The sequence below is a fragment of the Oryx dammah genome, unplaced genomic scaffold (assembly GCF_014754425.2).
Source record: "Oryx dammah isolate SB20612 unplaced genomic scaffold, SCBI_Odam_1.1 HiC_scaffold_28, whole genome shotgun sequence".
Taxonomy (NCBI): Eukaryota; Metazoa; Chordata; class Mammalia; order Artiodactyla; family Bovidae; genus Oryx; species Oryx dammah.
Window position 1 is genome coordinate 8,175,230 of NW_024070212.1, and position 27,982 is coordinate 8,203,211.

At 44.8% G+C, this 27,982-nt stretch overlaps 1 protein-coding gene, 1 non-coding gene and 1 pseudogene across 2 annotated transcripts; 2 read left to right on the top strand and 1 right to left on the bottom strand.

Annotated features, from left to right (window-relative positions):
* The first annotated feature begins 3,198 nt into the window (after positions 1–3,198).
* On the top strand, positions 3,199–3,270 carry TRNAR-ACG. Its single transcript has one exon. It is a non-coding gene; the product is annotated as a tRNA-Arg (tRNA).
* Positions 3,271–4,482: 1,212 nt separating this feature from the next.
* On the top strand, positions 4,483–27,982 carry F11R (F11 receptor). Its single transcript, XM_040230089.1, has 10 exons — positions 4,483–4,667; positions 23,669–23,737; positions 23,878–23,985; positions 24,201–24,347; positions 24,648–24,850; positions 25,194–25,296; positions 25,434–25,541; positions 25,761–25,773; positions 26,098–26,146; positions 26,287–27,982. The coding sequence occupies exons 1-10, from the start codon at positions 4,607–4,609 to the stop codon at positions 26,320–26,322; spliced, it is 897 nt and encodes a 298-aa protein (XP_040086023.1). The 5' UTR covers positions 4,483–4,606; the 3' UTR covers positions 26,323–27,982.
* LOC120855392 lies at positions 14,414–15,351 on the bottom strand (annotated as a pseudogene).

Here is a 27,982-nt window from a genome sequence, read left to right on the forward strand (position 1 = left end):
AATCACTGGAGAAAGAGAACAATTAATGGCTTTCTTGTTATCAGAGAAGTCATTTTGGCCTAAGACATTTTGTGATCTAAGCCTGGAGCTATGCTTACCCTTGAACAGGTCTCAGTAATTAATCATCTTAAGGAACAAAGAAATGCACTAACAGAGAAAAGACAAATAATAGTACAGTGAAAGAGCAGAGTCCTAGTTCGTCCTCAAGGGATATACAGAATACTAGGTCCTGTGTGGAACTAACACCTCCACACAGGTGGAGGATGGAATGATGCTGCTGACCCTTTTGACTCCAATCGGCTAAAGTTTGGACTCTGTCAACATTTGCCCCAGTTTTATGCTAAGTTCTCTCCTTAAGCCCCTTCCTGAATATATGTGTATTTTTAGCTTAAAAGTTCCCCAATTTTGCTTTTCAGGGAGATGCTACTTTGGGAAAAATCCCTGGTGCTCTCCTTACTTACTGCTAGTGATAATAAATTCTTCCTTCTCCTGATCATTGGCTTTGCTGTCTATTGTGGGATAACAATATGAAGACTATCTGAAATGAAACAGGAGGGAAGGGAGCAGGGAACAACCTTTAAAAGAATGATATAGACGTCGGCCCTGACAAAAACTGATTAGGACCCACAAGGTCCAAGATGGAAAACTTCCAGTGGACCTTGAGCCCCATTACAGACAGACAGTGCTCAGTCATTCATTCATCTCCGACTCTTTGTGGCCTCATGGACTGTAGTTCCCCAGGCTCCTCTGTTAATGGGATTTCCCAGGCAAGAATTCTGGAGTGGGGCGCCATTTTCTACTCCAGGGGATCTTCCCGACCCAGGGATGGAACTTGCATCTCTTGTGTCTCCTCATTGGCAGGCGGATTCTTTACTGCTAGCACCACCTGGGAAAGATTGAAGGCAGGAGAAGGGGATGACAGAGGATAAGATGGTTGGATTGAAGGAGGAAACAGAACAGGTTCTATCTTGAAAGCAGGACTCCAGCTTGGGCCGGACTGTGGACTTTGAGCTATATGCCCAATATCGATGGAATCGACATACCAACTGGAAAACCAGGCCCCCGAAGGAAGAGCCCCAGGGCTCTCCATTGCCTAAAAGAATACCCTAATTATCTGTGTAACCGAATAGAATCATACATTCTATTATGCTTATTGGGGTGTGACCACAAGCCTATTGATAATTGTCCACTGTTAACTACCTAGGCTTAAGGCATATGAATCACAGTTAACTTTGATTATATCTTTTTTTCCCCCTTTGTTCAGACTAGTTTCAGGGAATTTTGGGAGGTGGGTTTGGGCACATACGCTTAGGGTATAGAAGGTTTTCACAAAACCTGGTTGGGATCCTTGACTATGAGAAGACTGTACCTTGGGCCTGCCGGTGTAATAAACTGCACTCCACTATCTGTATTGTCCTTGTGAGTGAGTCTGTTTCCCAGAACATGTGGCTACAACAGGATGGTATCACCGACTCGACGGACATGAGTTTGAGCAAGCTCCGGGAGTTGGTGATGGACATGGAAGCCTGGCATGCTGCACTCCATGGGGTTGAAAAGAGTCAGCCATGCCTGAGCAACTGAACTGACTGAGCACCACCTGGGAAGCCCTTGAGCCCCATTATACACTCTTTGTAATATGAAATGAAGTCGCTCAGTTGTGTCCAGCTCTTTGCAACGCTGTGGACTGTAGCCTGCCAGGCTCCTCCATCCATGGGGTTTTCCAGGCAAGAATACTGGAGTGGGTTGCCATTTCCTTCTCCAGGGGAATCTTACCAACCCAGGGATTGAACCCTGGTCTCCCGCATTGCAGGCAGACTCTACTGTCTGAGCCACCAGGGAAGCCTTTGTAATATATGAGCATTTAAATGACACACCCACCATGAGGGTTCTGAGGCTAACCATCAAAGGCCAAAAAAGAGGATAGAGGCCTAATTTCTGGAAATCCCTGCCCCTTCCCTGAAATAATTGAAATAATCCTCCCAGTCATTAGCCTATGAAATTACCCAGCCCATAAAAACTAACCACATTTTATTTCAGGGCCTCTTCTGAGATGGCCCATATACTGTGGAGTATGTTTCTCCCTAAATAGATCCACTACCTATCACTTTGTCACTGAATTCCTTTTTGAGAAGGGTGAGAAAGTGACCTAAATGACCTTTAAGACTGATCAGTCTGAGTTCCTTTAAATCTCTGCTTGAGGGACTCCTCTGCGCAGTGGCTACGAATCTGCTTGCCAATGCAGGGGACACAGGTTCAATCCCTGGTGACAGAGGATTCCACATGCCGCAGGGCAACTAAGCTAGTGAGCTACAATACTGAACCCACGCTCTAGAGCCCTCATGCTGCAACAACTGAAGCTTGTGTGCCTAGAGCCTGTGCTCCAAGACGGGAGAGGCTGCTGCAATGAGAAGCCCACGGGCTGCAGCTAGAGAGTAGCCCCTTTTCTTTGCAACTAGAGAAAGCCTGCGTGCAGCAACAAGGACCCAGCTCAGCCAAAAATAAATAAATAAAGCACTGTGAGGGCTTCCCTGGTGGCTCTGGTAAACAATCTGCCTGCAAATACGGGAGACACGGCTTCCATCCCTCTGTCAGGACAATCCTCTGGAAAAGGAAATGGTAACCCACTCCAGTATTCTTGCTTGGGAAATCAATCCCATGGACCGAGAAGCCTGATATAGTCCATGAGGTCACAAAAGAGCTGGACACAACTCAGGGGTTAAACAACAACAAAACAGTGTGTACTTGTAAATAGATAAAATCCCTGCTTAAGTTCGCCCATCTTAAGATTTTCTCTGACAATCACAGTCCCGAGTTCCTGGTCCCTTCTCTAAGCTCTTCTCTCTTCTCTATACTGTCATATTTAACTTGATGTGTATGTCTCTCCAAGATTTTAAATTCCCTTGAGGCTAAAGACCAGAGCTTTGCAAGTGTTTCTCTTTAGAAACTTTAGGAAGTTTCTTTTTTGGATACATATTGTCCTGTTTCCTGTATTGTATTGGAAGTAAACTGTAAGTCATTCGAAGTCACAGATTATGGTTTATATTTATTTGTATTCCCTCACAGCACCCAATAGGTGCTTGATAAACACTGCTTTAAGTTGGCTGAAATGTGAAGAGAACTTTTGGCCCAAAGGAATGGGACAAAGATGAAAGAGCAAAAGGTCAAAAAATACCACTGTTTTGAATACAAGTATGGACTTCCCTGGTGGCTCAGATGGTAAAGCGTCTGTCTACGATGCGGGAGACCCGGGTTCGATCCCTGGGTAGGGAAGATCCCTTGGAGAAGGAAATGGCTATCCACTCCAGTACTCTTGCCTGGAAAATCATATGGACGGAGAAGCCTGGTAGGCCACAGTCCATGGGGTTGCAAAGAGTCGGACACGACTGAAGGACTTCACTTCACTATGGACTTCTTACTTGCAGTGAGATAAAGTTCAGGAAGTTTTCCCACGGGCAACCTGGATATACTAAGAAAAAAATAGGGACTTCCCTATTTTTTTTCCTGCAGGGGGCGTGGGTTTAATTGCTGATCTGGAAGTAAGATCCAGCCTTGTGCAGCCAAAAAGTTTAAAAAAAAAAAAAAAGTATTACTATCACAATGTAAAATCATTGTAAAATATTAGAAACTAGAAATAGTAAAGCTGTTGAGAATGGGTTTCAGATAAAAACGATGTAACAATATAAATATTAACAGTATCAACATAGCCTATAGAAAGAGGGTTTAGCAGGCATGCAATTATCCACAGTGAGAAGATAAGTACTACTGAAATGCAGACCTCTGCCGACTGATTACACATGTGTAAAGGACATACCCACAGCCACTCACAGTGATGTTTATAGAGCGTCAGTAGGTCAGGTTGTATTATCTGGGTGTGTTTGGTGATTCGATTCTGCCCTTCCCACTACTGAACTGAGCGCTTCATTCCCCTCTCTTTTCCCTTTCCTCCTCTAGCGCAGCCTTGAATCCTGCGAGTGGAGTGGACAGAGGAACACACTTTGAGGGCCTTCTCTCCTGACCCTCACATATTAATTAATACACGTGGTTTTCACTTGATAAAGGACTGGACCAAGATTTCTGCAGCTGCAACTTACATTCCGAATAAACAAACAAAGCATTACAACGAACAAACAAAACCAGGCCTATCTCTCTCGCGTCCCACAGAACAACTACCTTCCTGACCACCTTCTTCAAGGCGTTCCTCTAATTTTCCGGCTCCAGTTCAGAACCTAGCCAGTCGTAAAGTCCCTACTTCAGGAACACCGCCCAATCAGAGAGTCCTCACCTGCAGAAGGTGAGGCCTGGGTCTCCGTACGCGACAGTCTCCTAGCCCAATCAGGGGCGGATCGGGCTTGGAAAGGCTCCAATGCGCCTTACGGGGAATAGTGGGCGGGACTGCACCTGGCGACGGTGAATCACTCAGAGGAGCGGCGGCTCCCTCCACCAATCGGAAAGTGCAGAGGAGCGGCGCTGACCAATCGGGCGTGAAGGGAAGGGCCGGGCTGGGCTCAACCTGGCGTCTGGAGTTTAGTCCCCGCGCTGCTGTAGGCGAAGCTGTGTGTGTTTCTAGTGTCGCAGTGACTGCTGTCGCATCGGGATCTTGATCGTGATGGGTACAAAGGCGAAAGTCAGCAGTACAGAGTTGCTTCTCTTCACGTCGATGATCCTGTGTAAGTTCCCGGAGTTTTCGGAGTAATCTGTGCGTCTGATCAGAGGTTGGAGCGAGGCGCTCCCCACACCTCTGGCTCGCGAGAGGGAGGGGTTCTGAAATCCGTCCGCCTCACCCTCCTAGTACTCTTTTCCACCCTAGACTCATCCCTCTTTTTTCCCTTCCCCCTTCCCCTGGTGAGTGGCTGGCTCTGCTCCCCCACACTTATGAATAAGGATCCCCTCTTATATCCACCTGGAGGGAGCTGCCTCTTCCGCAATTTTACCAAAAACAACGGGGAAAGCTTGGTTCCCCTTTCCTCCATTTTCACCTACTGGTGAGTGCTGGTGGGCTCGGGGGCGCTGCCCAGCCAGGATCACGCATCTGGGAAGGGCCATCCTGCCCCTCCAACATCCGCGAACCCTCCGAGGTCAGTCGGGAGCCTTCTGTCCGCTGACTCTTGGGATGTTTTGCTCCTGAAGGGTCCTCAGAGAAAATCTAATGGAGGTCGACTGGAGTGGAAGTCCCTTTCCCTGGTTGTTGCTGAAGGGTCTTTTTAGCTTTTCCCGAATTTCTGGGTTGCATGGTTGCTCCAGGAAAAGTGTCCAGTTGCAAAACCTTTTTTTTTTTTTTTTGAAGGAAACACATAAAATTGAAATTTAAAATTTCTTAGCACAGCATTCAAGTTCCTTTCTAGCATACCTTACTTCAGGAATCCTTAGTAAATGTTGTTGACTGAGAGACCATTCCCAGGGGAAGGTTCTGTTTTTTGGTTGGCTGGTTCCCTTCCAAGAGCCAGAACGCTGCCCTCCCCCCTGGCCATGTTTGAGAGTTTTTGTTTCCTTTGTGAACTCCCTTTCCTGTGGTGGAACAATGAGGCTCACTTGCCGGGGTAGGCCTCTGGTCTATAGTTGTGCTTGTGCCTGACTGAGTTTATGGTTTGTGCCTTAGTCTACCTGTGTCGTCAGCACCTGTACCCTTATCTGATTCTTGAGTGTCTGTGTGTGCTACTGTGAATAGTTGTGTCGGCAGGGGGTCTGTAAGAATCTCCATTTCCTCAAGATCCCTATTTTAGGAAATGTAGAAGAGATGAGCAATTAAGACCAATATTGCTGGTTACAAGATAATTCACTTCGCTTAGGGTGAAGGGTGCCCTTAGACAGATGAATGGACGACTCCTTTGTTTCTTATCACAAAAACATTAACCCTTGGGATGGACTGGACCAGTAACAAGTCAGTTCCTCCCTCCCCCTATTGTGCAGATCAGGAAACAGGTACAAAGAGGGGAAATGACTTGATAAGACTGACCAAAAGACCTGGGACCAAAACCAAAGTCTCCTGACTCACTTCTCCATTTTCTACCCCTGGGCCCATCTCAGGCAGCCTGTGACACAGGAACCAGCATGTCAAAACATCAGTTTGGGATACTGCTCCAGAGGCCACTGTCTCACCTACCTTTTTCAATTTTTCTTTCTCACTAGATTCTTTCTTTTCTCACTTCTCCCTTTCCTTCGACTCCTCCATTTCCCCCTTTCTTCAGTTTCCATTCTTTCCCTCCCATTCTTCTCCATTTACTTCTGTCTGTATCTTAGAACTATTAGTGACACCCATAGTCATTTTCTTGTTGGATGTGGTGCTCAGTACTAAACACTTTGACGACCCTGTCAACCCTTGTACTCATCTCCCCACCTCCCAACCTAGAAATTTCTGAGTCAGTAACTGTATTTGTGACAGTATTTGTCAGGCTTATAAGACTCTTAGAACCGCATCCTTCTCCCTTTGCCTCTTTCCCCCTCATTTTCTAGAATAACCCCACAATATATTATCATGGATTGACACTGAAAGCCTTGTGATATCACCCTTCTGAGCTTGGGAATACCCTCTAGTCTGCTCAGGGAATCAATAAACAGTGGTTTAGAGGGAATGTGAGATGATATTGTATTAGCTTGGCAGGACAGTGGATCCTGGGAAGTAACATGTCCAGGAGATGGAGGAACTGACCTTGTCACATGTAAATAGGGCTAGACCTGGGAGATGCTTTTGGTTAGCACAGTGAGAATGGAAATAACAACCTGGCCACCCCCAACCTGCGTTCTGGCTTGACTTTTTGGCTTATTTGTGATCATAGTCTAGTAACTCAGTCTTTTCATCTGTAATACAAGAGTATTACAGGAGTAATAATACTTGTCCTAACCTCATCCTGGGGATCAACTGGGATAATAGCTACATGACATACATGAAAGCGATTATTAGTGGGCAGCTATTACCCCTCTTTGGATTTTGTGAGGGTGAAAGAATGCTGCCCACAGTAGAGCAGGTCAGAGAAAGCAGGGAGGGACCCTGCTAGATTACAAATGGCTAGAGTGAAAAAGTAGGGGCTTTCTTGCCTGTCTAGTCTGTCCTCTGCCCTTGGGATATTGGAAGCTTATATAGGATGCCTGCATGTCCTTACTCCTCACGTGGACTCTGTCATCAGGGAGGAAGAGGAAAAGATCAAGTCGTGGCCCACCCCCTGCCTGGGGAATCTAGTGGAGAAGGCCTGAACCTGCTGGGACAGGGTTGGAGAGTAAACACTGGGAAAACTGGGCCTGGGAAAAGAAAAACTGGTGACCAAGAATACTAGCCTCCCTCCCCCTAGAGAGCCTGTGCTTAAAAAAGTTTTCCAGCTATCTCCTAGGCAGGAGAGGCATTTCTGTTTAGCAAGATGGTGTGTGTCTAGGATGACTTTTGCTGTGACCGCAGGGGAAGTGGAAACCTGGTTGGAAGCTTGGTGTTTGCACACACACCCCTTCATGAAGTGTCTGCACTGAGGCATTCCAGCAGGGAGAAACTGCTGCCCTGCGCCTGTCTGGGTCAGCCTGGGAGTCTGGCTGTTTCATATCAATATTTTGGACTCAAGCCTTTCCAGTTTTCCTATTCAGGGTTAGACTCACTTCAAACTGTAGATTGGTGAGTCACTCCTTTCCCCTCCCGCTGCGGGGGGGTTCTCCCATGAAAGAACTGTTCCCTCGAAACCGGAACCTAGAGACTAGTGACGCAACAGGGTGAAACAAGGAAGTGAGTGGTAGTGGAATTCCAGTGTCTTATTAGTTTTTCTCTCCTTGCTCCAGAACACTTTCACTGTATGACATTTCTCTTCAGTTTCCTGTGATCTGGGCTTGCCTGGCATCTCCAGCCTAGTTTTGGCTTGGGGTGGAGCTGCTGTAATTAAAAAAACAAACAACAATGTTTATCTGTTTAGAAAAGGTTAATACATTAACGTGGTTTGAGAATCAAAATAATATTAAACGAGTGGGGTTATCACTCGCACCTGTTTCACACCTCCCCTAGTTTCCTGTGTATTTTTCCAGTGGTTTTTTATACAGATATCAGTATATATAAATATATATTGCTTTCTTTTCCCTTTCCTTACACAAAAGGAGGCACCCTCTATACATTCTATTCCATCCTATATCTTGTTTATTTCTTTTCATATTGTTGGTGTGGCCTTGGCTGTTAGAATATTCCACCCCTCTCCCCACCTCCTCTCCAAGTCCTCTGGGTTAAGGGGTATCTATTCTGTGGATTCAGAAGAGCTGACACTCCTGCTCAAGGACAGATTTGAAAGCTATGTGCATTTTATGTGAGAGATTAGGAAAAAAAATTGGGATTGTTTTTCACTTCTGTTAGCATTGAGGGGAGACCTTGGGGATCTCTAAACTCAGCCCAGCTTCCTCTCTAGAGGTTCAGGAAAGAGCTGGATGGCCACTTGTCAAATGTAACTGTGGAAGAGGTTTCAGTGTTGTCAGAGGGTTGTGAGAAGTAAAGTGAGTAGATACACACTGGGGTTTTCCAGGCATTGAAAACTCAGAGTTCATCTGCCTGGGACTCCCTGATAAGCAGGGTTTCTGTCTAAAGTCCGCCTGGTGTCATTCGTTTTACAGTGTGGGGGTCAGATGGGAGGAAGCAGCTGGCTGGCCTGAAGTCTGATGCCAGGCCCTTGGAGTGAGCCCTGGGTAGGCAGGCACAGCCTGCTGTGTAGTGAGTAGGTGGGTGGGGGAGGAGAGCCGAGCTGGTAGAACTGGAAATTCTGCTGAGAGAGGGTTGGAGGGAGCAATAGAGTGAAAGCTCTCCTGTCTACAGAGCCATCACCACTTTCTGCTGTACTCAGAGGGCTGTGCAGTTGACCCACGTCACTGAAAGTACAGCCAAGCCTGACTGTTTAGACTTAGCCCAGTCAGTCTTTGGCTCACAGTCTTCCTCTTGCCCATGCGTTCCTTATCTGTCCCACCTCAACCCCCAGGAGTGAGGTCAGTCTCTACAGGGCGAGTGGTCGGAAGGAAAGAGCAAACCGGGGGTGGAAGTCCTGGGTCCAGGTTCTAATTGCACTGTAATGTCAGATTCAGTTGTTAATCCAACAAGCATTGGTGTTTACTATGTTCTGAGCACTGCGCTGAGATTAGGGATTAAAAAATGAATAACCTTTGCTATTAAGAAACTCTGAGGGCAGTCAGGTATTTGTAACCATTAGCCAACAGCTGATATGAGCATGCTGTATCTGGGGGCTTTCTGAGGCTTTGGCTTATTCTGAGGCTGGTGGGTCCTATGAGGCTCATCTGCCTAGAGGGGAAGTTTGGATGAATTCTTAGAGAAAACCAGAGACTGGCTGGCTGGCTTCCTGGCTTCCCTCCTTTTCCTTCCTTCCTTTGTTTGTTTGTTTTTAAATGGATCAAAACAAACTCATTGCATGAAAACACCTGAAGGAAAATTCTGATTGTTAACAGAATTGCATAGGGAAACCAAAGTTTTCTTAATAAAGCAGTATAAGGAAGTAGCTTTTCTGTTGTGGGTTTGACCTATGTTTACAGGGACAGGTTGGTGGGTTCTGTCAGATAGCTGGATGCCTCCACCCTCTGTGACCACCTTATTAACACAGCACTGCTTTGGTGGCAAAGCACAGCTCACAGGGGAGGATACAAATGTATCTCATTTTCTGTTTCTAAGGAACTATAGACATGTGTTTACTAAGTAGAATACAGAGCACCATGCCTCAGAGGCTGTCATCGAAGTACAGAATGTTTGGGGAACATAGAGAAAAAGTTACTTTTCAAAATGATAAATTCTTTATTAAGAAATGATAGATATGCAGTGCAGAAAATCAGAAAACAGAGGAATATAGAGAAAATGAAATCACATGCCATCCTGTTCTCTAGAGATAACACTGATTGCTGGTTTTATTCTAATCTTTCCTCTATGATTAATACGTGGTATAGCTGACCTGTGCAAAATATATTGGAAAAAAATGAAGTGGCTGTTTGATGCCATTGACTTTTCCTTAAACCTTGGCCCTGTGGGCAGATATTCATTTAGGTCACACCAGCTCAACAGAAATCCATACATACCAGTGTTTAAGCCAAGTTGTGTACTAAACTGCTTTGAGCTATGGCCAGTTTGTCAGATTAGGTAGGAATTCCAGTGGGAAAAAAGAAAACTGTGTTATAGAGCCCTTCTCATTTAGATTATTAATGACTGAATATCAGTTTTAAATGAAATGGGTGACTACCTCCATGACAGAGAGGACAGGAACAGAAATGTTCTCTGTGTTCTGTGATGGGAGTGTATTATTGCAAACCACGACCATATATGTATTTTTTTCTTCCTTCCTTTTTTTTTTTTTCAGCAAACAATGCTTTAAATAAAATCCATTCTATAGTATTATACTCTATGACTATCCTGTGATTTACTTAATTGTTCATTTTTTGCTGAGCATTTTTTTTTCTTTGCTGTATAACATTAAATTGTCCTTGAATATACATCTTTAAGCTTACCTTTGATTATTTTCTTAGGTTATATTCCTAGAAGTTGGAGAGAGATTAATTTTGACTGGGGAAAGGTATAATGGATTAAGGGACACTGGCCCAGAATCTTGAAGGATGAATGGTGTTTCCTGGCTTCTCTGCTGGAGACACTGTAGTACAGTAGTTTTGGAGACTCAGAATCAGGCAGGCTTGGGTTAAGATTCCCACCTCGTTTGCAGCTGAGTGATTTGGGGCAACTATGAAAAAGCCTCGGTATTCTCATCTATAAAGTGGGATGATGATAACAACAATACTTGCCTTCCAGGGTTGTTTTCTTTTTCCTCGAAACATTTTTAATGAGACAATCCAATGCATGTGCTCACATTTCTTCCTGCCTTTTTTCTCTCCTTGAAATTTATTAGACTCCTATACAGGATCTTGATTGTAATCTCCTGTTTCTTACTCATCTGTTACTTCATTTCACCTTCAAAGTTTTATTTCATCATCCTGTGCTTCCTGGTGTGTTCTTATTACTCTTGATCATTCTTCCTTTGTTTTTGCCTTTGCTTTTGCCTCCCCTTTCTGGCTATGTTTTATTTTTCTTTGCTTTTTGTGATCTGATTTTTTTTTCTTTCCTTTTTAACTCCATTTCCCACTCTTTTTTCTCTAACTTAAAATATTTAATACATACTTGGCCATTATACAAAGGTAGAAAACATGGAAACAGAAAAGTTGCCTGTATTCTCACCTCTCAGATAATATGCACTGTCAAGGATTTGGAGTCTATTCTTAGACATACCTTTATGTGTATACTAGGATTATTTTTCTGAATAAATTGATCTACCTTAACTTTTGGCATGGCAATATGGTTAGTTTTATTTGTTTGTTTTAATTTTTACTTAGTTGTATAATTTATTGTACCCTGGAGCCAGGTTACCCGGTTAGAATCCTAGCTCTACCTGCTACTAGCTTTGAGACCTTGAGCAAATTACTTATTTCTGTGCTCCAATTAATGCATATGTAAGGTGGGAGCAATAATAAAATTTATTTCATAGCATTGTTACAAGGATTAAATAGAACCTGTAAAGGGCTCAGAAGAGTATCTGGTACATAGTATTCAAGAAATATTAGCTGCTATTATCTTACTATTCATGCTGTTTTTTTATTTATTTGGTCATGCTCAGTAACATGTGTCTAGAATTTGGACATAATTAATTAAACCTTTCAGAGGACAAACCGTGCGGAGGTCTTGTTTAGTTTTGTTGGGCTTCCCTGGTGACTCAGTAGTGAAGAATCTACCTGGCAGTGCAGGAGACCCAGCTTTGACCCCTGGTGTGGGAAGATCCTACCTGCCGTGGGGCAGCTAAGCCCAGGGGCCACAGCTGCTGGCCTGAGCCCTCGAGCCTGCGCTCCGCAAAGTGGCCCCTGCCCACCGAGACTAGAAAACAGCCTGTGCAGTAATGAAGACCCAGCACAGTCAAAAGTCAACAAAATTAGATATTTAGAAAAGGATGGGAGAGAGGGTCCCCAGGGTCCCTTCCAAAAAAAAATTTCTGTTGGTTTTTAAAAAAAATTATTTTACGGAGGTATATTTTGCATACGTTGTTTTAGTTTCAGATGTACAAAATAATAATTTAACAATTATATTTATTGAAGAATGATCACCACAGTAAATGTACATCTGGCATCATATGTAGTTATGGATTTTTTTTTCCTTGTGATAGAATTTTTAAGATTTACTCTTTTAGCAACTTCTAAATATGCAGTACAGCATTATTCACGATAGTTACCGTGTTGTGCATCATATCCCCATGACTTAGTTATTTTCTAACTGGAAGTTAGTGCCTTTTGATTCTCTTCACTCATTTTTGCCCCCCACCCTCTCCTTGCCTCTGGCAAGCACCCAATCTGTTTTCTGTGTCTGTGAGCTTGGAGTTTGTTTGTTTGTTTCTGATCCCATATATAAATAACATCATGTGGTCTTTGGATTTTCTCTGATTGACTTAATTCACTTCACATAATGCCCTTAAAGTCCATCCCTGTTATCACAAATGGCAAGATTTCATTCTTTTTAATGACTCAGTGATATTCCATCGTGGATTATGTGTGCGCTCAAGCCTCGGCTAACTCTGTTGGCCCCAGTGTGAAGGGAAAAAGGGGATATCTGTACTGGAAGCACGTGCCGCTGAGACTCAGACGAGGTCTGTGAGTGCGGGAGCCTGGATTCCAGCTCAAAGTTGTGTGGAGGTTAAGGGATCCTTAGCCTTTGAGTCTTTGTAGGACTGGGCAGGAACTGGGGGCAGAGACTGAGAGGAAAACAACTGTCAGGAAGGTAACTTGCATCTTGTTTTCTCCTTGGATTTGTTAGTTGCTAAGTCATGTCTGATTCTTGCGACCCCATGGACTGTAGCCCATCAGGCTCCTCTGTCCATGGATTCTTAAGCAAGAACAACTGGAGTGGGTTGCCGTTTCCTACTCCAGGGGATCTTCCCAACCCAGGGGTCAAAGCTGCGTCTCTTGCTTCTCCTGCATCTCCTGCAGGCAGATTCTTCTTTGCCACCTGGGTAGAGAGAGCCCCAGCTCATACGATACTTCTACATTTAACTTTTTGAAGAACCCTATACTGTTTTCTATAGTGACTGTATCAATTTACAGTCCCACCAACATGAGGTTTGCATGAGGGTTCCCTTTTCTCCGTGTCTTCACCAGCATTCACTGTTTCTTGTCTTTTCTGGGGTTGGGGAGCTTGCTGGTGCAGCTTGTGGAATCTTAGTTCTTTGATCAGGAATCCAACCCATGCCCCATGCAGTGGAAGCAAAGATCTCTACTGGACCACCAGTAAATCTCCTATTTCTTGTCTTTTTTGATAATAGCCATTCTAACAAGTGTGAGGTGTTATCTCATTATGGTTTTTTATTTACATTCCCTGATAATTATTGATGTTGAGCATCTTTTCATGTACCTGTTGGCCATCTGTATGCCTGTCTTCCTTGGAAAAATGTCTATGCAGGTCCTCTGACAGTTTTTAAAATAGATTGGTTAAGTGTGCTTTGTTTTTTTAAACTATGATTTGTATGAATTCTTTATACATTTTAGATATTAATCCCTTACCAGTTAAGTGAGTTGCAAATATTTTATCCCCTTCTCTGGGTTTTAGCACTTTTTTTAAAACAAATTTAAATTTTATTTATTTATTTGGGCATGCTGTATGGTATATGGGATCTTAGTTCCTGGACCAGGGATCAAACCCTTACCTCCTGTCTTAGAAGCGTGAGTCTTACACTGCAGGCAAGACCCACCTTTTCATTTTGTTGGTGGTTTCCTTTGCTGTGCAGCATGTTGATTCTGTCACTGTTAATGTCATCATGCATACTTGAGTCAAGGCTATAGTGACTGGGGATTCAACCAGAATGCCCATTGCTGATGTCCAATTTGAACATTTGTATTGGTCTGCTTGGGACGCCATAACGAAATACCAAAGACTAGATAGCTTGAACAACACTAATTTGTTTTCTCACAGTTCTGGAGCCCAGAAGTCCAAGATCATGGTGCTGGTAGGGATGGCTTCCTCTGAAACCTCTCCTTGACTTACAATGGCCACCCTCTGGCTGCCTCTTCACCTGGTCATTCCCCAATGAGCGCTCTCAGTGTCTCTTTGTAGAACACCACCAGTCAGATTGGATTAGGGCATGTGCGCGTCCTAAGGGCCTCATTTTAACAATTATATCATCCTTAAAGGGCTTGTCTCCAAATACAGTTACTTTCTGAAGTTAGGGCTTTCATATATGAATTTTGAGGGAATACAATTCAATCCTTAAACACCAGAAACCATTTTGAAGATTTGGCAGAAAGAGCAATGATCTAGACAGGTGTCTCCTCAGATGACTTGGGCTTGGGCTTTCTTGGGTTGCTCTTGTGATCATGAAAGAAATAGGTTTTTTTTTTTTTTTTTGTTTAACAACTGGTTATCAATATTTAGGAAAATGTTAATTTAAGCTTCTGCGATGGTGACTTCAACCTTGACTTTTAGCTCTGTACTGATGGAAGAGATCTGCTTGGCAGTCTCAGGACTGTGCAGGTCATTGAGTTGTGTATGGATCCTCATCTGAAATCAATCTCAAATGTTAAAACTTTCACCACAAGGAGTTTTCCTTGTAGTTATTCTCAGGGTTTTGGTAGGCGTCCGAACCTGTCCTTACACTTTGAGATTCTTTCCCTCTGGGCCTCTGATCAGGTCAGCACATACCTTCTCCAAAGATTTCACTTTGCAGCTGGTGAGGGGGATTCTAATCCTGTGAATTGTCAGCTCTGCCTCCACAGGAGTCTTTCTGTATCTTCAAAAGCCATGACTGTGGCTGTGGAGCTTCCTGCTGGCTAGTTCCTTGGCGAGACTTGGCGAGACCAAACAGAGTCAGGGAGCAGGAGCAGGTAACTCCAGGCTCTGCTGCAGCAGCAGCTGAGTTTTCCTCAAAGAGCTGGGGGTGTTTAAATGGATTCACATCTTTTGTCCATTTCCCCACATTTTAGACCTTGCATTAGAAAACCTTCTGGGACTTCTTCCACTGTTGGCTTTGCACACTTCTCCTGCATGCGGGAAACCAGCCTCTACCATTGTGCAGGCAGATAGCTACAGCTTTAAAGCTAGTGTTTTGAGTCAAGTTTTTTTTTTGGGGGGGGGTGGTGTGTGTGTGTGTGTGTGTGTGTGTGTCTTATGTGTCAATTTGAAAAATGGTCTTATCTTAACAAGTAGATGTTATAGTAAATGATTTGCTCTGACCTGATTTGTTAAGGTTCTGTGTTGTTCAATGTCAGTTTGTACCAATTTGTACTTATGCTAAGTGATGAGAAAGAATGATAGATTAACATATAGTTCCTGCTCCTTTGGGAGTTTACTGCTTGATAGACCTACAGGCACATAGATGATGTCATTATGATATGGGAAGTGCTTTGACAGTGTTCTGCATGGTGTAGTGGAAGCCTAGGAAGGAGACGGAGGAAGGATTGGGAGTGGGGTAAGTCATTTTCCAGAAAATAATGTGGATGAATATCTGCTGGCCAGATGAAGAAAGGGGAAAGGGTGTTCGCATGGCCGGAGTAGCATGAGCAAAAGCAGAGGTTGTGAAACTCTTCGCTGGGAATTTTAAGTAGTTTTGTATTGCTGGGGGGAAAATTGCAAGAGTAGAGAGGGTGATGAAGATGATAAACATCACCAGGTTGGGTTTTGCTAGAACTATTGCCTGGCTGAAAAATTTGGATTTTATCTTACAGGCAATGTGGAATCACTGGAAGCTTGAAGCAAGTGTGAGATCTGGACTTTCCAGAAGGCTGTATAGTGTAGCCCAGTCTCTGGAACTGGACTGCTTTGGTTTGAATCTGTAGCTCTGGGCCTCAGTTTCCTCATGTAGAAAAGAGACGATAATAACAGTATCATCCAGCTCCTAAGATTGTTGTAGGGATTAAATGGTAGTCCATGTAATGTGTTTATAGTAGTACCTGGCATATAGTGCACGCTCAATGAATGTTAACTTTTTCTCCAGCAGTGGGGTGGAGGATGGATGTGAGTGGGCCAAGATTAAACAAGGCAGAGAAAACAACTGAAAGACTAAATGCAATTCTCCAGGTGATGATTTTGAGTTCTGGTGCTGGAGAAGATTCTTGAGAGGCCCTTGGATTGCAAGGAGATCAAACCAGTCAATCCTAAAGGAAATCAATCCTGAATATTCATTGGAAGGACTGGGGCCGAAGCTGAAGCTCCAATACTTTGCCACCTGATATGAAGAGCAGACTCATTGGAAAAGACCCCGATGCTGGGAAAGATTGAGGGCAAAAGGAGAAGGGGGCGACAGAGCGTAAGATGATTTGATGGCATTATCAACTCAATGGACATGAGTTTGAGCAAACTCCAAGAGATAGAGAAAGACAGGGAAGCCTGGTGTGCTGCCGTCAATGGAATTGCAGTCGGAACACAACTTAGTGACTGAACAACGAGCAACAGATGATGATGGTAGTAAAAAATGGCAGAGGGGCCAAATTTGGGGAGGTTTGGGAGATGACATTGTAGTGCTTGTTGCTTGATTGACCAGAATGAAGGAAAGATGGTGATGACTTAAAAGTGGAGTAGTTAGCAGGATCAAACATCTTACCAAGAGCACAGAAGGTAACTGAAAAAGCAAATACTGGATATTTTAATTCTAAGACTATTTTAATGTTTTAGAAATTGGGATGTGACTTACAGCCAATATAAGTATATTGTATATATTTAATTTCCCCCCAAGAAGTTTTTACTAAATCAGTGTTTTATCTTATAATCAGGGTATCTTAAAATTGAGGAGTACAATGATTGGTGCCCTTAGTAAAAGCAATTTTAATTTCAGGTTGAGAGCCAAAGATGTACTGAAGTAGGCTGAGCAGTGAACATGTATATTGGGTTGCAAACAGTATGTGTGATTACTTCTTTAAGAAGTTTGGAGAAGAAGGGAGAAAAAGTTGTAACCAGAGAGGGGTGCAAGATTAAGTGAAGGTTTTCTGTACAGGAAGGCACCAAAAAATCTATTGATACCTTTGACTCTGTAACTTTTCTTTTTGTGAACTTAAGGGTAAGTTAAATATCATAATGAAAAAGGTGAAGTTTTCTTCTGTTCTGGTTTACCATGTTAATTATCAATAGTAGGACCTTTTTATGTATGTACATTATGCCAAGTATACTCAGATGGTAACAAATCTGCAATGTGGGAGACCCAGATTTGATCCCTGGGTTGGGAAGATCCCCTGGAGAAGGGAATGGCTGCTAACTCCAATATTCTTGTCTGGAAAATTCCATGGACAGAGAAGCCTGGCAGGCCATAGTCCACGGGGTCACAGAGTTGACATGACTGAGTGACTAACACACATACTATATGCCAAGTATAGGTCCAAGGTTAAATGCAAAAGGGAGGTCGTGATGAGGTAAGGGAAAATATAAAATAGATGAGGAGAATGGATATGGAAATCCATTCCCTCAACTCTGCTGGTCTATACATGGTGGTTCTAGAAAAGAGTCCGTCTTTCTAAGGCTAAGTCACGGTGATAGAGGAGAGATGGTTTGGTGGGCTGGAATATAAGCATTTTTTCAGAAGTATTTACATTTACTTATATGCCTTATTTTGAAGTCAGAAAAAGAAGTGTGTACAGAAGGACCTATGTGCAGATGATAATGATAATAAGGCATCATACCTATTGGGTGCTTCCTGTTGGTCAGACACTCTTATAAGCCCTTTATTTGTAGTAATTTGTTCAACTCTCAACAACAGCCTTTTGATGTCGAAACTGTTATTATCCCCATTTTACAAATGAGTAAACTGAGGTTCAAAGTGGCTTGCCCGGGTCACACAGATTATAAGTAACAGAGCTGGGATTTGAATGCAGGCAGGCTGGTTCCAGAGACTTGTTCTGGAATGAGAAGGGTACCATGGATCAGGATGACTGGGGGTCCTGCAGTCACTAGGAAGGAAGGACCCCGTGGCTGGACTTGACTCAGGGTGCAATACGCAGTCACAGTAGAACTCTGAGCATTGCAGTCAGATCATGGGGAAGTCATCAGCAGTGCCTGCATCAGAGGAAGGTGGGAAGGCCATGAGGCCAAGGGCCCTGTATTTTAAATAAGAGAAGAGAAGCCTGGATTAGGTAATAGCAGTCAGATTTCATGAGAAGGGGAAGATGCCTGTTGTCCAGTATATTTGGGAATCTATGTGGTCCTGTCATTCCTGAACACGCTCTAGATCTGATGATCTGAGAGGACTCAATAAAGAACTTCGGCTAAAGTTAGAAGTAAGGCAGGAATAATCATCACATTCATATGCTGTGATTTATTTATTTGTCTTCTTTTAGGTGGCCTTTTATTTCAAGGGCTAGTTTTTAGCTTAATTAGAAGCTGTCCTTTATTTGGGTGGTGTCATAGGTTGGCTTCTTGGGAAGCCGACTCTGAGATGTCAGTTACTATCCTAAGACATTTATGAGGGAGTGCTCTTGGGATCCACACCTATGGAAAGGAAGCAGGATTGGGCAGAGGGAGAAGTTGAGCTGCACTGTAGTCCCAACAAGGCCTCAGCCTTCTGCACAGGGAACTTTGAAGCAGGAATAGCCCTTCATTGTTGTCCCAAGATGGGGAGGTAGGACGATAGAGCTGGGGCTTTATATGGCCTCCCCACACCCCACTGTTTTTGGATCACGTGGCATGTGGGATCTTAGTACCCTGACCAGGGATTGAACCCGCTTCCCCTGCATTGGAAGCACAGTGTCTTAACCACTGGACCACCAGGGAAGTCCCCAAAAGTCAGTTCTTGCTGGTTCTCTCTGTTTTTGGCCACAGGACTGGCTGGATCTCAGTTCCCCAGTCATGTATTGAATCCAAGCTACAGCAGTAAAAGTCCATAATTCTAACTCCCCCTCCTCTTGATCAGGCATTGGATGCTGGTACCCTGACCCTGTTCTGCCTGGTAGAAGGCATGTCCCTGGACAAGTGTTCTTGTTACCCTCAGAGAGGGTTGACAGCTGCAGGCTTTCTTCTGGCAGTAGTCCAGCAGCCAGGTCGAGTCTTTCATTCCTGAAGAGAGATCTGGTTTTGGGTATCTCAGTGCACATCACAGGTAGCAAATTGTAAAATTTAAGAATCTTAAAAAAAAAAAAATTCCCATCATCAAAGCAGAGAAAGTTGACTTGGGCAAAAAATCAAAACATTTCATTATCAGCATCCTTGATGAGAGCTGAATCAGAGAACTTCCATGTCCTCAGATTTCAATTTAGTAAAGGTTATTTGCTTTAATTTCTGTGCCTGTTGTTACAATTGATTATAGGTTTGACTTTGAAATGTGCCAAATAAACAGACACAAAATAATATGATTAGAAGTACTTTAGAGACAAAATGGACCTGATTTTTAAAAGAATCGTATTTTAGTACAGAGTTTGCCTGCATTAAGGCGTATGTGCTCAGTCGTGTCTGACTCTGAGACCCCACGGACTGTAGGCCTCCAGGCTCCTCTGTCTTTACCACTGAGCTACCTGGGAAGCAATGCCTCCGTTGAACCAGTGGCTTTTCTGAAAAGCAGCATGATGTATAAAAGTATGGTATAATAAGGGAGGAAAGCAGGGATAGGAGTAACCTGTATGCTAATCACACTCTGTCATTTCCTAGCTATGAAAACTAGGATCTTCCACTTAACCTTTTAGCCATTCAATTTTTTCATCTATAAAATGGGAGAGAGAATACTTGGCCTGGCTAATTCAATGTTGTTGTATCAAATTGAAATAAATTACGTAAAAATCCTCTCTCAATATTTAAGCCAGAAAAGAAAGGAAGAAAGAAATAGGGACTTCCTTGGTGGTACCATGGATAAGAATTCTCCTGGCAAGAGAGGGGAGGTGGATTTGACCCCTGATCTGGAAAGATCCTAAATGTGGTGGAGCAACTGAGCCCATGTGCCCCAACTGCTGAGCCTGCGCTCCAGAGCCTGTGCTGCACGCCGAGAGAAGCCACTGTAACCAGAACCTGTGCGCTGCATAGTAAAGGGCAGCCCAGCTCACAGCAATTAGAAAAATCCGCATGCAGCAACACAGACCCAGCACAACCAAATATAAATACATCTGTTGTAAAAAAAAGAGAAAGAAACAAGAAAAAGAACCTAGACGATTTCAGAGAATATCTAGTTTAAACCCTTCATGTTTCAGATGAGAAAAGGGAGCCTCAGGGGTCAAGAGACTATATTCAGTAATCAGTTCAGTTCAGTCACTCAGTTGTGTCCGACTCTTTGCGACCCCATGAACCGCAGCATGCCAGGCCTCCCTGTCCATTACCAACTCCCGGAGTCCACCCAAACCCATGTCCATTGAGTCGGTGATGCCATCCAACCATCTCATCCTCTGTTGTCTCCTTCTCCTCCTGCCCTCAATCTTTCCCAGCATCAGGGTCTTTTCCAATGAGTCTGTTCTTCGCATCAGGTGGCCAAAGTATTGGAGTTTCAGCTTCAGCCTCAGTCCTTCCAATGAATGTTCAGGACTGATTCCTTTAGGACTGACTGGTTTGATCTCCTTTCAGTCCAAGGGATTCTCAGAAGTCTTCTCCAACACCACAGTTCAAAAGAATCAATTCTTCAAGCATTCCGCTTTCTTTTAAGATCCAACTCTCACATCCATACATGACTACTGGAAAAAACATAGGTTTGACTAGACGGACCTTTGTTGGCAAAGTAATGTCTCTGTTTTTTAATAAGCTATCTAGGTTGGTCCTAGCTTTTCTTCTGAGGAGCAAGTGTCTTTTAATTCCATGGCTGCAGTCACCATCTGCAGTGACTTTGGAGCCCCCCAAAATAAAGTCTTTCACTGTTTCCACTGTTTCTCCATCTATTTGCCATGAGGTGATGGGACCAGATGTCATGATCTCAGCTTTCTGGATGTTGCATTTTAAGCCTTCTTCTTTGCTTTCTGCCATAAAGGTGGTGTCATCTGCATATCTGAGATTATTGACATTTCTCCCAGCAATCTTGATTTCAGCTTGTGCTTCAGCCAGCCCGGCATTTCTTGTGATATACTCTGGATATAAGCTAAATAAGCAGGGTGACAGTATACAGCCTTGAAGTACTCCTTTCTCGATTTGGAACCAGTCTGTTGTTCCATGTCCGGATCTAACTGTTGCTTCCTGACCTGCATACAGATTTCTCAGGAGGTAGGTCATGTGGTCTGGTAGTCCTATCTCTTTAAGAATTTTCCATAGTTTATTGTGATCCATGCAGTCAAAGGCTTTGGCATAGTCAATAAAGCAGAAATAGATGTTTTTCTGGAACTCTCTTGCTTTTTCCATGATCCAGCGGATGTTGGCAATTTGATCTCTGGTTCCTCTGCCTTTTCTAAAACCAGCTTGAAACATCAGGAAGTTCATGGTTCACATACTGTTGAAGCCTGGCTTGGAGAATTTTGAGCATTACTTTACTAGCATGTGAGATGTGTGCAACTGTGCAGTAGTTTGAACATACTTTGGCATTGCCCTTCTTTGGGATTGGGATGAAAACTGACCCTTTCCAGTCCTGTGGCTGCTGCTGAGTTTTCCAAACTTGCTGGCATATTGAGTGCAGCACTTTCACAGCATCATCTTTCAGAATTTGAAACAGCTCCACTGGAATTCCATCACCTCCACTAGCTTTGTTTGTAGTGATGTTTCCTAAGGCCTACTTGACTTCACATTCTAGGATGTCTGGCTCTAGGTGAGTGATCACACCATCGTGGTTATCTGAGTCAGGAAGATCTTTTTTGCATAGTTCTTCTGTGTATTCTTGCCACCTCTTCTTAATATCTTCTGCTTCTGTTAGGTCCATACCATTTCTGTCCTTTATGGTGCCCATCTTTGCATGACATGTTCCCTTGGTAGCTCTAATTTTCTTGAAGAGATCTCTAGTCTTTCCCATTCTATTGTTTTCCTCTATTTGCATTGATGACTGAGGAAGGCTTTCTTATCTCTTCTTGCTCTTCTTTGGAACTCTGCATTCAGATGCTTATAGCTTTCCTTTTCTCCTTGACTTTTCGCTTCTCTTCTTTTCACAGCTATTTGTAAGGCCTCCTCAGACAACCATTTTGCCTTCTTGTGTTTCTTTTTCTTGGGGATGGTCTTGATCCCTGCCTCCTGTACAATGTCATGAACCTCCATCCATAGTTCTTCAGGCATTCTGTCTATCAGATCTAATCTTTTGAATCTATTTGTCATTTTCACTGTATAATTGGAAGGGATTTGATTTAGGTCATACCTGAATAGTCTAGTGGTTTTCCCTACTTTCTTCAATTTAAGTCTGAATTTGGCAATAAGGAGCTCATGATCTGAGCCACAGTCAGCTCCCAACCTTGTTTTTGCTGACTGTATAGAGCTTCTCCATCCTTGGCTGCAACGAATATAATCAATCTGATTTCGATGTTGACCATCTGGTAATATCCATGTGTAGAGTCCTCTCGTTTTGTTGGAAGAGGATGTTTGCTACAACCAGTGTGTTCTCTTGGCAAAACTCTATTAGCCTTTGCCCTGCTTCATTTTGTACTCCAAGGCAAATTTGCCTGTTACTCCAGGTATCTCTTGATTTCCTACTTTTGCATACTCAGTTATATGAGTAATTTAATAAAGGGAAAATATGCTTGCATTGAACAGATGTGCTTGCATTTATCTAAGAAAGACAGGATTTTGACTAAAGCATCCTTCATCAGTTTGGGCTTGGAAAGCATAATTGAGAGTAACTCTGCAAGTGCAGGTTGGTAACCCAGAGTCCTGTGCTGGCGCTTGTTTTGGAGTGTCGGCCCCTCCTGTGAACCTGCTGCCTCTCTCCCACCATGTTATTTAATTAGCTTGTCTCTCACCTCGTCTCTCAACCCCACCACACACACCACCTTTTCTTTCCCTTTTCCTTTGGGCAGAAGTGACAGTGAAGTTGCTCAGTGGTGTCCGACTTTGCAGCCCTATGGACTGTAGACCACCAGGGTCCTCTGACCATGGGATTTTCCACGGAATAATACTGGAGTGGGTTGCCATTTCTTTCTCCAGGGGCTCTTCCCAACCCAGTGACTGAGATTCTATTGAGGTGATCTGAGCCCACTTCTGGTCCAGAACCAGCTGTGTGATCTTAGACATGTTTCTTTACTTTAGTTCCTCCTATAAAACTGGGATGATAATACTTGTCCTGCTGATCTGTCATGCTTGTTTCAAGGATCAAACGAAGTAATGTATGTGAAAACACTTTAAAAGGAACAAAATGCCCTCAAAATGCCGAGTATGAATACCGTATTACTGCTCCTTCCTTTCCTTCCCTCCTTTGCCTCCACCTTTCTGGCTTCCTGCCAGGATTGTGTGACAAGTGACAACAATTATTTGCTGAGAAGCTTTCTCTGAACCATGAAATGTCATTTGGGAAACTGTTCTTGGACTGGTTGGAACTAATTAGATTGTTGGTAGTCACAGAGGGAAAAAATTTTTTTTTTTTTAAATGAAGGACATTGCCTTAGAAATAAACGTTTTATTTCCATTGATTAAACAAGTATTGGCCTGCAGTTTAGAAAACATTTGAAGAAGATGGTGAGAGGGTATGAAATCTGAGAGGGGTTTGGATCTCTTGAATCCCTTGACCTTGAGATCTCAGCACAGAGGGTTCCGGCTCAAAATGCTCCATCAGCTGGGACTGCTCTTCCCTCTCCATGGCATTTCTCTGCCCACTCCTGATGGACCTACCTCTCTTCTTCTTAGGCTTCCTGGCATTGGGCAGGGGTGTGGTGCAAACCTATGAACCGGTAGTCAAAGTTCCTGAGAATAACCGTGAGTTGGGAGGGGCTGTGGGGGGTGGGGTGAGAGGGAGGCGAGCAGGGGCAGACCTTTGGGGAACATCCAACCCACGTGGTGCTTTGGGTCCATTTACTGCTGCTGCTTCCTCCGACTCACCTGGATTCTGCCTGCAGCTGCCAAGCTGTCCTGCTCCTACTCGGGCTTCTCCTCGCCCCGTGTGGAGTGGAAGTTTACCCATGGGGATATCAGAGGTCTCGTTTGCTATAACAACAAAATCACAGGTGAGTCGCTCCATCTCCTTGCTGACGCCTACGTGTAGAGGGGTTGACTGTGCTTGGATTCCAGGGGAGGGGCTCACCTTGGGGCTCAAGTCTCCAGGGCCTTCCCATTGCCCTTGCTGGTGGGAAGAAGAGAGCCCCTGTGCCTGGGGTGCTACCGTCATCAGCTTCTCGCAGCTCTCCAGCTCACTCTGCCCCGGCTTCCTCTCTCCTGGCAGCTTCCTATGAGAACCGAGTTACCTTCTCGGATACTGGCATCACCTTCCATTCTGTGACCCGGAAAGACACGGGGATGTATACTTGTATGGTCTCTGATGAGGGCGGCAACACCTATGGGGAGGTCACCGTCCAGCTCATCGTGCTCGGTACGTGCCGCAGGTCTTCTGTGTGGGTTTGCAGTCGGTTTGCTTCCCTAAACCCTTAACAGGCTCTGCTAAACTTCAGAGCTCACGGATAGTGAGCATGCTCATGGCAGGTTGCCCGTGGGGTGGGGAGGAGGGTATTCAGAGTCCTGGTGCTGCCAGAGAGTGATAAGAGCCTGGTTAGGGGGAAACTAAGGGCACAGTAAGGGCGGAAGGCTAGAGCTGATGGATGGGGGTGTCATGCTACTGTGCCTGCAGGCAGCCCTCCCACCCTTGTGACCAGTACCTTCTCTCCCTCCCCAGTGCCTCCATCCAAGCCTACGATCAACGTCCCCTCTTCTGTTACCATTGGAACCCGAGCCGTGCTGACCTGCTCAGAGAAAGATGGTTCCCCGCCATCTGAATACAAGTGGTTCAAGGATGGGGTAGAGATTCCTTTGGAACCCAAGAGCAACCGTGCCTTCAGCAACTCTTCGTATACCCTGAACCACAAGACAGGGGAGTTGGTACGGATGTGTGTGTGTTGGTTGCTCAGTCGTGTCCAACTCCATGCGACCCCATGGATTGTAGCCTGCCAGGCTCCTTTGTCTATGGAATTCTCCAGGCAAGAATACTGGAGTGGATTGCCATTTCCCTCTCCAGGGGATCTTCCCGATGCAGGGATCAAACCTTGGTCTCCTGCATCGCAGGCAGTGCAAGTGGGGTTGGGGTAAAAGGTGTGTGGGATAGAAGCTCTGAAGGTGGGGAAAAAGCAAGCAACAAGGTAACTTTGGCATGAGGGTCAGGAGACATAAAAGAGAGGTAAGTGGCTTCTTCAAGCAGGAAGCCAATTCATTTTGTGCCCTCTAGATCTTTGATCCCGTGTCGGCCTCTGATACTGGAGATTTCACCTGTGAGGCACAGAATGGCTATCAGTCCCCCATGAAGTCAGACACCGTGCACATGGATGCTGGTGAGTGAGGGTGTGGCTGGGGCTTACGCTCAGACCTGGGGTGCGGATTGGGGTCTGCTTTCCGTCCTGGCTTTGGTGGTGCTGTCAGTGCTGTGAAGGCGTATTCAGGTGCCCAACCTCTCATTTGTGTCCCATAGTGGAGCTCAATGTCGGGGGCATCGTGGCAGCTGTCCTCGTAACACTCATTCTCCTGGGAGCCTTGATTTTTGGCATCTGGTTCGCCTATAGCCGAGGCTACTTTGACAGTGAGTATTTGCCCTCAAAGGTGGATCCTCCCTGCTTCAGGGCCTGATTCTTGAGTGTCACCTGAGTGCCGACCTGGTACTGAGCCTTTGTGTGCTGGGTTGCCTCCTGGGAAGCATGGGTCAGCTGGGTCTCAGGGCCACACATTGGGGTCCCCATCTTCCTGTGCCATGCTGTCTCCTACTCTGCTGACACTCATGGTCCCATTTCTTATCTTTCAGGAGCAAAGAAAGGGTGAGTGAGCTGCTGTCCAGGGGCTCTCTGAGGTTGAGAACGTGTTTGTGTATGGTTTGAAGCTGAGATGTGCCCTGGGGAAGAGGCTGGAAGGGGAGACAACCAGCCTGGTGGGGAGACAACCAGCCTGGTATGGAGAACATGTGGATTCCTACCGTTGTCCACTGCGGTCCTGTGCTTGTCCTTTCTCCCTCCACCCAAACCTCCCTACCGAGAGCTCCGTGCACCCGTGAAGTTCTCAGTCCTGGCCTCTAACGTTAGTGAGCAGAGGTTAAGGAGAAGGACTGGGGGGCTGAGTGTCTCCATCTTCTGGCTTGTCTTTAGGACCTCCAGTAAGAAGGTAATTTACAGCCAGCCCAATGCTCGAAGTGAAGTGAGTATGCCTGCCCTGGGATGGGGAGGGCCTCCTGGCTGGAGGCGGGGATTTCCAGCCCGTGTTCACATGTATTCTGGGGATTATCTAGCAGCTAGAGAAGACTGACGAGAGCTGACTTGGATGTTTGATTTCTCCAGGGGGAGTTCAGACAGACCTCGTCATTCTTGGTGTGACCCTGGTCCGGCTTCTCTCCAGTGCTTGCCTTACTCAGGTGCTACCAGACTCTGGCCCCTGATGTCTGTAGTTTCACAGGATGCCTTATTTGTCTTCGAGTCCCCTCAGGGGCCCCCACTTTTATCTTAGGTTGTGTTTTATAATTTCAGCCATGTGTACCTTCCTGCCTCCCTTCCTTCCTCACCATTGCTGAGTGGCCTGGGACTTGTTTAAAGCCTTCTTGTCCCAGCCTTGCAAGGGATCAGAGAGAAGTCCTGACTGATGCCTGCTGACCACAAGTAGACCACAAGAGCAGTGGGGCACTCACTGCCCCTGCAAGTAGTGGTTCTCAGATAGGAATCTGGAGCCTGGCTTCTTGACTCCTTCCTGCTGTGCAGCTTTCTCGAGTGGGGACTGGAGACTGGAGCAGCTGGAATGGTTGTTTGGAAACGGTGTCAAGTCTCTGCCACCTCTGCGGGCCACTGTTTTCTGTCTTCCATGGGAAGTGCCACTGGGATCCTCCTGCACCATCTTCTTCCTGAACACAAGCAGACTGACAACTGTGTCTGTAGGGAAAACAAGACGCTGATCTGCAGAAAAGAAAACTGGAATGGATAGCTCAAGCTATCACCCTTCTCTTGGTTGGAACAACTCGACCTACCCTTTTAAGATATGTCTGCAGGGTTATGGAAATTTGTGTAGCAGTCGGTTCTGCTGAGCATGTGAGTGTGTGTGTTTGTGGTCTTAGCTCTATGTTGAAATCAAGTGTTCCAGAGTCCTCTTGGGGTGGGAGGAGAGCCCCTGGCTGAAGTGACGCTGTGCTCCAGGTTCTACGTGATCTGACTCACCCAGTGAAAGAAGCCCACCCTCCCACCTCTGCCAACCCAGATGCACTCGTACACTTCCCAGAGGCTACAGGAAAAGCTGCTCCAGAGCCTGAGGCAGGGTTTCTCAAATCCTTTGGAGAACCACTTCTTTAGTAGTAAAGTAGTACTATTTTAATTAGAGGATAGGTGTAAGTGAGAGCAGGAGTGAGTGGGGTAGACACACCTGTCCCTGCTTTCCTCATCTCATCTGGACCCTTCTTTGCCCTTGAATCTATTTCTCCCTTTACCCCAGTAGTCTATTTATTAACTAGCAAGAGGGCAAATAAGGGATCTTCTAGGACTGATTTTGCTAATTTTGTGGAGGATCCTGTGCACCGTTTCACCATATTCTGTACCCTTATCTGACCGTCCCTCCCAGAACTAAGTTTTCTTTTCATCCAGGGTCCAGAAGGAAAAACAAAAAACAGATCATATTGTCACGCACCAATAAAAAATAAGCTTTCCAGATGGAAATAAAATCTAATTAGGCAATAAAAGTAGAGATTGTGAAACGGTTCAGTAAGAATGAAATTTTCAAAGTATGTTTCAGTTTCCTGGTTGGGAGATAGGGTGGGTAGGAGTAAAGGGACTAAAGGGCACAGGGAGGCAGAGGTGAATCATTGCTCTTGCGAGTCTGGGGCAAATGGTTCCTCACTCCCTAGGTCACTTGTGAGGAGTATGAGTCAGTGACTACCAGCCTTGGAATTTACATCTCCAACTAACAACAGCCCCTTTGAGTTGGAAAACACCTCGTCTGCTTTCATTTTAGAATGTTAAAACTAATTTTTTAATAAATGTTTATTTTTCACATTGA

Excerpts from the sequence above, each read along its gene's own strand:
- F11R (XM_040230089.1), top strand. The coding sequence starts at position 4,607 with ATGGGTACAAAGGCGAAAGTCAGCAGTACAGAGTTGCTTCTCTTCACG. Across the intron at positions 23,738-23,877 it reads CAAAGTTCCTGAGAATAACC|CTGCCAAGCTGTCCTGCTCC; the intron begins GTGAGTTGGGAG and ends TTCTGCCTGCAG. Across the intron at positions 23,986-24,200 it reads CTATAACAACAAAATCACAG|CTTCCTATGAGAACCGAGTT; the intron begins GTGAGTCGCTCC and ends CTCTCCTGGCAG.